General features: G+C 54.9%; 2 protein-coding genes across 2 annotated transcripts; one reads left to right on the forward strand and one right to left on the reverse strand.

The window, feature by feature from the left end:
- Positions 1 to 1,327: 1,327 nt before the first annotated feature.
- Positions 1,328 to 2,645, reverse strand: TMEM258 (transmembrane protein 258). Its single transcript, XM_026045624.1, has 4 exons — positions 2,603 to 2,645; positions 2,399 to 2,508; positions 2,161 to 2,308; positions 1,328 to 1,472 (listed from the first exon to the last, which is right to left on the reverse strand). The coding sequence occupies exons 1-3, from the start codon at positions 2,603 to 2,605 to the stop codon at positions 2,182 to 2,184; spliced, it is 240 nt and encodes a 79-aa protein (XP_025901409.1). The 5' UTR covers positions 2,606 to 2,645; the 3' UTR covers positions 1,328 to 1,472; positions 2,161 to 2,181.
- A 216-nt stretch (positions 2,646 to 2,861) lies between these two features.
- On the forward strand, positions 2,862 to 4,251 carry FEN1 (flap structure-specific endonuclease 1). Its single transcript, XM_026045617.1, has one exon. The coding sequence runs from the start codon at positions 2,961 to 2,963 to the stop codon at positions 4,104 to 4,106; it is 1,146 nt and encodes a 381-aa protein (XP_025901402.1). The 5' UTR covers positions 2,862 to 2,960; the 3' UTR covers positions 4,107 to 4,251.
- The last annotated feature ends 3,354 nt before the right edge of the window (positions 4,252 to 7,605 follow it).

The raw sequence follows: 7,605 nt of genomic DNA on the forward strand, positions 1-7,605 counted from the left end.
CACTTAGTGCTGTGCCTGATGGACAGGTCTTATTCTTGCTGTGCATCTGAGGAGCCACACGAACCTACCCCATGCTTGTTTTACACGTGCTGCCTTACTTAAGCCACACTGTACATTCACGGGGCCACTGCTTGCAGCAACACCCTTTGCTGCCAAGTCAGCCCGGAAGCGCAGAGCCTGGCTTAAGAGCAGGATCTGATACTTCCATCAACTGTTTTCCAGTACARGAATTCCCAGTTGCAGACTCCAAAGGGTAAGTGAACGCTTCGGAGTAGTCCCTGTTCCGCTCAGCATCTGCAAAGGGCAATTGGCTCTGCTGCCCCAAACCCAGTCCAGACAGCTGCTCAGGACAGCTGCCCAGTCCGGACAGCTGCTTTAGCTCAGGACAGCTAAAGGTTGAGGCATATAAGAGCAGATTTAGGAAAAAGCAGCACGAGTTTGTTTTCTTTCTTGTTTTCTAGAAGTCTCTCTGTAATAAGGCACAAGATGGCATTGAAGTGCTTCCTAGGCATACACGGCAGTAGAAATCTCTGATCAAGGCCAAGGGAGTTGGGGTTGAAAATCCTTGGGATTAAGTTGCAGGGGATTAAAATGTTCAAAGGCAAAGTCCTTAAAAATAACTTTTTTTTTTTTTTTTTTTTTTTTTTTTTTGATAATGCTAATCCTGAAGACCACAGGTAAGGTCCAGGGATAAGGCATCCTTTTATTCTTTTCTTTCTATTCTTCTCTTCTTTCTTATTTCTTTATTTCCCCTTCCACTTACGTTACTGCAAAGAAATCACACATACTTTGTGGGGCACATTTCTGTGCCTGTCAGACACCCAGTTCACAGTGTTTTGGGATTACAGGGCAGTGCTGATTTTCAAGGCCTGTTAGAGCGACAATACATTTTATAGCTGAAATCTATCACAGAACAAAACACCTACAATCCAATAGCTAGCTTAAGTGGTTATTTGCCTGCTACTCACTAGGGCCTATGAACTTCAATGCCAAAAAAAAATTAAGCTGCTTAAATTCAATATCAGCAATGTCTGAGATGCCACCAGTTGCAGTTTTACAGCATTAATTAATTTCTCCAGTGGAATGCATGTTCAAATTCCAATTGTGTGTTAAACACCCTAGAAGAAAATCTAAATTACGCTTTATTCCTATCAACAGAGCTGCTCCTGCAGCTGAAAACATCCTACGAAATGGCCAATTTACTTTTGAGTGTAATACAGGGTCCCTCATCCCAACGCACGCTGACCTTGTGCCAAGATCAAAGCAGTTCTGCAAAGCCARGTCACAAGGATCAATATAAAATACAAACTGCATGTCCAAAAGCAGGTGCATCACAAAAAGACTTTTATTGAGCTTTTTTTTTCTGTTGTGCTGGCAGAAGTCACCTGATAGGMGCACAGTCCATGTCTGGTGTAGGTTTTGTTGTTGCCATATAAAAGAAATACAAAAAGAGTTTCTGCGAGGCTTCCCACCTAGAACCAAGCAAGAGACGAAGCAGATCAGTGAGACAGTTYTCCCCGGAGCACGCCCTGTGATCACACTTGCTGTTACTAAAGYTGCACCTTATCAGGGGGATACCTGGTAGGGGTGAGCTTAAGAGAAAACTCCACATACACCCTGAGGGGCAGATTCTGTGTGAGATTTGTTCAAAAATGGCATTACCAGGCCCGAACTACGTGACAAAACCAATTCCTTAACGCTTCCAGTGGGAGTTAATCCCAGTTCTGCACTCGTAGYTCACAGACAGGGATGGCTGTGCACAGGAGCACTCTTGAGCTGCGGTACTGCCTGGTTTTGTCGTAGCTGAAATTCCRGCAGAGGTGCCGTGAAGAGGAGCGGGCAGCTCTGCACCACTTGCTGCCCCGGGCGGCCGGGCTCCTCAAGGGGCTCCCCGGCAGGAGGCCGCCTGGGGGGGGTTACTGCATTTACCCCCAAAAGTAGCCGGGTTTGGGCACGCACAGCCTCTCCCAGCCGTGCCGCGAGGATACGCTTCCAGAACACCCCCACGTGCATCACCAGCATTAACAAGGGGGCCAGCCTGGTAATTAGCACTAACGAGCACCAGCAYTAACAAGGGGGCCAGCCTGGTAATTAGCACTAACGAGCACCAGCATTAACAAGCGGGCCAGCCTGGTAATTCGCACTAGCAAGGCGCCCTACCTGGGCCCCTCCGGCCGCCGCTCACACGTAGATGCCGACCCAGAGCAGCAGGAAGAGCACCCCGAAGCCCATGAAGAGCGAGGCCACGAGGGAGATGAGCAGCTCCTTGTAGATGTCCCGCGTGTACTTGGTGGAGGTCACCTCGTAGCTGCGCGCTGCCGGTTAAGGCGCCCACGAGCACCGCGGCCGCCCCCGCCCGCCCCAGCCCGGCCCTCCCCGGCCCCGCCGCGGCGGATACACGAAGAACCAGGCGGTGAAGAACATGCCGATGGCCAGCAGCACCACGGTGAGGTGCGGGAACACGGCCGGGTTCACGGGGCTCGTGTATCTGCTCATGGCCTCCAGCTCCTGCAAGGGCGGCCGCGCGGCTCAGCCAGGGCGCGGGCGCGTGGCCGGCCGCGCTCCCCGGGGGACCCCCCGGCACCCGCGGCACCCCGCGCACCATGGCTGCCGTCCGCGCCGCGACACGTCGCCGTCCGTCCGCCCGCCCGCCCCTGGCCCCGCGCGCCGGCAGCGGAAGGGAGCAGCGCGGCGCCAGCCGGGAGCCCGGGGGAGGAGCCGCCCGCCATTGGCGACGGGGCGCGCGGCGCGCGGCGGCGGGTGAGGGCGGCCGGCGAGCGCCTCGCTCCCTTCCTCGCTCCCCTTCCCGTCCCCTCGCTCCCTTCCTCGGGTCCCCCCGCGTCCCCTTCCCGTCCCCTCGCGCCCCGCCGGCCGAGGCGCGGGCTGCGGCGCTGCTCTCCGCTCCGCTTCTCGCCCTCTCTTCCCCCGCCGGCCGCGAGGTCGGCCCCGCGCCCTCCACGATGGGCATCCACGGCCTGGCCAAGCTCATCGCCGACGTGGCCCCGGCCGCCATCCGGGAGCACGACATCAAGGCGTACTTCGGGCGCAAGGTGGCCGTCGACGCCTCCATGAGCATCTACCAGTTCCTCATCGCGGTGCGGCAGGGCGCCGAGGCGCTGCAGAACGAGGAGGGCGAGACCACGAGCCACCTCGTGGGCATGTTCTACCGCACCGTGCGCATGGTGGAGAGCGGCATCAAGCCCGTGTACGTCTTCGACGGCAAGCCCCCGCAGCTGAAGGCGGGCGAGCTCGCGAAGCGGACCGAGCGCCGCGCCGAGGCGGAGAAGCAGCTGCAGGAAGCTCAGCAGGCCGGAGAGGAGACCAACGTTGAGAAGTTCAGTAAGAGGCTGGTCAAGGTGACGCAGCAGCACACGGACGAATGCAAGAAGCTGCTCAAGCTGATGGGCATCCCTTACGTTGAGGCGCCGGGAGAGGCCGAAGCCAGCTGTGCCGCCCTGGTGAAAGCCGGCAAGGTCTACGCGGCCGCCACCGAAGATATGGATTGCTTGACCTTTGGCAGTCCGGTGCTGATGCGGCACCTGACTGCCAGCGAGGCTAAGAAGCTGCCAATCCAAGAGTTTCACCTGAATCGCATTCTGCAGGAGCTGGATCTGAGCTGGGAACAGTTTGTCGACCTGTGCATCCTCCTGGGTTGTGACTATTGTGAGAGCATCCGGGGCATTGGACCCAAGCGCGCTGTCGAGCTCATCAAGCAACACAAAACCATTGAAAAGATTGTTCAGCATATAGATACCAAGAAGTATCCTCTGCCTGAGAACTGGTTGCACAAAGAGGCCCAGAAGCTCTTTCTAGAGCCTGACGTGGTAGACCCCGATGCTGTGGAACTGAAGTGGACCGAGCCAAACGAAGAAGAACTCGTCAAGTTCATGTGTGGGGAGAAGCAGTTCAACGAGGAACGGATCCGCAATGGCATCAAAAGATTGAGCAAGAGCCGGCAAGGCAGCACCCAGGGCCGCCTGGATGACTTCTTCAAGGTGACGGGCTCCATCACGTCAGCCAAGCGCAAAGAGCCAGAATCCAAGGGATCAGCCAAGAAGAAAGCAAAAACTAACAGTGCAGCAGCAAAAGTCAAAAAGGGGAGATAATCAGGCTTCCCAAACCACTRTGATTGATTTGGGAAAAAGCAACTCAAAGCAAAGAGTTTTAGGCCAATAACAAACAAGTATAATTAAATTCCCAGACTAGGAAAAGATTTTTTTTTTTAATACTGTACTTTACGTATTTTTTTCCTGTAACTTGTCAAAGCAATGTGCTGTATTTTTCAGAATAAAATTTACATACAAATAGAATGTGTTTCAGTTTTTTTAGTGAGGTACTGTTGAAGGCTGTACTTGCACAGCTGAAATGAAATACACATTTTAAAGCGCATCACTTACAGTAGTTAACAGATGCAGGATAAACCTGAATGTAGGAAATTAGGTTTTAATCCCAGCACTCTTGGTGGCTTTTTTATAAACACCAGTTCTAAAGATCTGTGAGTCGGTTCTCTACCGAGTTTCAAATGAGAAATTCAACTTGTCTCAACAGAGGAATTCCCTTAGCGTTGTTAAAATAATATCTGCTTTKAATAATTTCTGCTTTTGAGTTCACAGTACATTTTATAAAATATTACAAAATATTCTGAGCATTCTGAATTCTGAGAATGTCCAGAATATTTTGTGAAATCTTCTGTAAACGGAAGAAGAGGGTGAGGCAAAAGGAGAGGGGGAGCAGGCGAGGAAGAAGGACATAGAGGGGAAGTGGGGTGATGCAAAGGGAGAGGGGGAAAGAAAGAGGTAGGGAGGAAGGGGGCAGGTTAAAGAGGAGGATGGGGGGAGGAAGAAGCACGGAGGGCGGAGAAGGAGGTGAGGGAAGGGGAGAAGGGGAGCGGAGAGGAAGTTGGGAGCTGGGCCTGTGTCCGTGCCGCAGAGCTTTCAGGATGTTCTCAGCCAGCTCTCCCATCTGCGGCCTTGCCAGGACTGCGTGGTGCTGCTTTCACAGCCTGCTCGAGCGCTTGCTGTGCTGCCCGTGCCTGATACAGCCCAGTGCCACATCYCTCGCTAAGGTACTGCAGCCTCGCTCCTCATCCTGAAGACCTACTTCAACTCTGGAGCCCAAATCATAGAATCACAGAATCACAGGATGCTTAAGGTTGGAAGGGACCTCAGAGGTCGTCTAATCCAACCCCTGTGCTCCAGCAGGGACGCGCAGGGCACAGGGTGACATCCGGGCGGGTTTTAAAGATCTCCAAAGAAGGAGGCTCCACAGCCTCTCTGGGCAGCCTGTTCCAGGGCTATCACCCTGCCAGGTAGCCAGCAGGAGCAGAAGGAGACGCTCCGTTGGCCCTGGGAAGGGTATGTGGGGAGTGTGAGGTTTGTGGGCTAAGGGGAAAGCCAAGCTTGGAGTCCCTGCTTAGGCACCTCCATGGCCCCACAGGCTCACAGGGCTCCAGGCCAATCAGTCAAGTTCATAAACAGCAGGATTGATTCAAGTGCAACATTTACAAAGCAGGTTTTGGTCGTCTGTATGGGAATTTCTCCACTATCCCGTGTTGTTCTTGGCTAGCTCCAGTGTACTRGTGTGCAATAACCACCCCCAAGAAGATGGGAGAGGTCTTGCAAGCTCCAGGAGTCTCCTCTTCAGGCAACATGTGGAGCTGAGAGCAGAGTCCTCCCCTGCACCCCACTGCATCCAGGGAGAAGCTGGCTCCAAAGCTGAAAGCCAAAGTTAGTTTTAAACCCTAGTCCAGTTGGGATGTGGTCAAGTGCCCCTCTTGTGTGCAAGGAGGGATGTTGGTGGTGACACAAACAGGGCCACCCCTTTTGTGGGACAGGCGCCCCCCCCCCCCCAGTCCTTGACAGGGTCATCCCATCCTGCAGCACAAAGGGGCTGTTGGCACCGGCCACCCCAGCTGCCCCTTTGTGCCTGTGCCTGAGCCAGGGCTCGGCCTCAGCTCCCACCAGGCTGCAGTGGGGCCGGCTCTGCTGTCCCAGCTGTCCCTGATGGGGCACGTGGCCTCCCTCCCATCCCACTTGGTGATGGGCGGCAGCTGTGGGCCCTGGGGCTGGGACCAGTCACAGGTGGGGCTGGGAGCTAAAGGCTGTGGGTGGGCACAGCCTGGGGCTGAGGTGGAACCAGAGGGCTGCTCCTGCTCCTGCTCCTGCTCCTGCTCCTGCTCCTGCTCCTGCTCCTGCTCCTGCTCCTGCTCCTGCTCCTGCTCCTGCTCCTGCTCCTGCTCCTGCTGAGCAAAGACATGGGGTGCACTTGGGGCTGGGGGTCCTGCTTGTGCCAGGGAACTGAGGCAATGCAGCCAGCTCCCCTAGGGTGGGGAAGCTGCCCCAGGGCCAGGAATGGTGGCATCCTGTGGCAGTGGGATGGAGGATGTGGTAGGCCAGAGCGGTGCTGCAGGCTATGGAGAAACCTCTTGCACCTCCCAGGCAGCCTCTTATGCTCGGTTTCTTCTGTCATCCAAGCCCTGGGCTTGTTTTTTCCCTAGCTTCTCAGTGTTGATCTTGGTTTTGTGAGCCCTTTACTCCCAGGGTCAGTGGCCTTTGACTGACCTGAGGCTTGTGGGGAGCTGCGGAGCTGCCCGGTTGTGCTGCTGCAGCGCCGCTTGTCTGGCCGTGTCTTCTGTGCCGCAGGTGCCGTGTGTGTGTGTAGCCTGTCTGTGGAGGGTGTGCAGCTGTGGAATTGTCCCCGTGTTGTATGAGGAGTTATCAGCATCAAACAGCGTGTTCTTGGATTCCTGGAAGTTGTTTGGGGGATCTATCACTGCATTTAATGTGTGCAGCTTGTGAGGGTTGGCACCTGGGGGTTGTGTTTCTTTTCGAATACAAGGTTTCTTTAGGAAATGGCTGGAAGCCTTAGAAGATGTAATACTATGTAATACATACATAGTACATCATTGGCATTAAGAGGTTTATTCAGAAGGTTTTGATTTCCAAAAGAGATATTTTCAGGGGCCCTGACAGGACAGGGCTGCTGAATCTTGATGGATATGCAGGAGGGCAGGAGCTCCTGCTGACATGAAGCGATTTGTGGCAAGAGTCTTGTGGAGTGTAATTGCTGTAAGGAACCCCCAGGAATGGCCAAAACAGGATGGAATGCTTCCCTCTGATCCCGGACTCTTGGGCCACTGCTCTGGGCCCTGGTGCCTTCCAGGCCCCCCTTTCRTGGATTTATTTCCTGTCTGGTCACAGCCTTGGCCTTTGTGGCCTCTTCTGTGTTCCTCCTGTGGGCTTATACATACTAATATGTCTACTAAKGTCAGTAATAGATGGAGCCAGTAAAAGGTATTTTGCTATTAGAATATATACATTGGTGTTATTTATTATATATAAATATACACGGCTAAGGGAGTGGGGTCCTTCACTGCACGGGTGTTTAGCAGCAGGCGAGGGCAGCAGGGTCTGTCGGGGCGGGGCGGCGCCCGCGCTCGGAGCGGCTTCCACAGCGAGGAGCAGCCGGACAGGGCAGGAGGCGGCGCCGACTCGGGACTCCGCACAGGGGACGCCCCGCTCGGCGCCTCCTGCGCATGCGCCCCGCTCGGCGCCTCCTGCGCATGCGCCCCGCTCGGCGCCTCCTGCGCATGCGCCCCGCTCGGCG

This window comes from Nothoprocta perdicaria, unplaced genomic scaffold (genome assembly GCF_003342845.1).
Source record: "Nothoprocta perdicaria isolate Ctin4 unplaced genomic scaffold, notPer1 scaffold_405, whole genome shotgun sequence".
In the NCBI taxonomy this organism is placed as follows: domain Eukaryota; kingdom Metazoa; phylum Chordata; class Aves; order Tinamiformes; family Tinamidae; genus Nothoprocta; species Nothoprocta perdicaria.

Bases quoted from the DNA above. Each gene is read 5' to 3' on its own strand.
- TMEM258 (XM_026045624.1), bottom strand. The intron at 2,309-2,398 runs GTATCCGCCGCG...GGCAGCGCGCAG, and splicing joins TTCACCGCCTGGTTCTTCGT to CTACGAGGTGACCTCCACCA.
- FEN1 (XM_026045617.1), top strand. From the start codon at position 2,961: ATGGGCATCCACGGCCTGGCCAAGCTCATCGCCGACGTGGCCCCGGCC.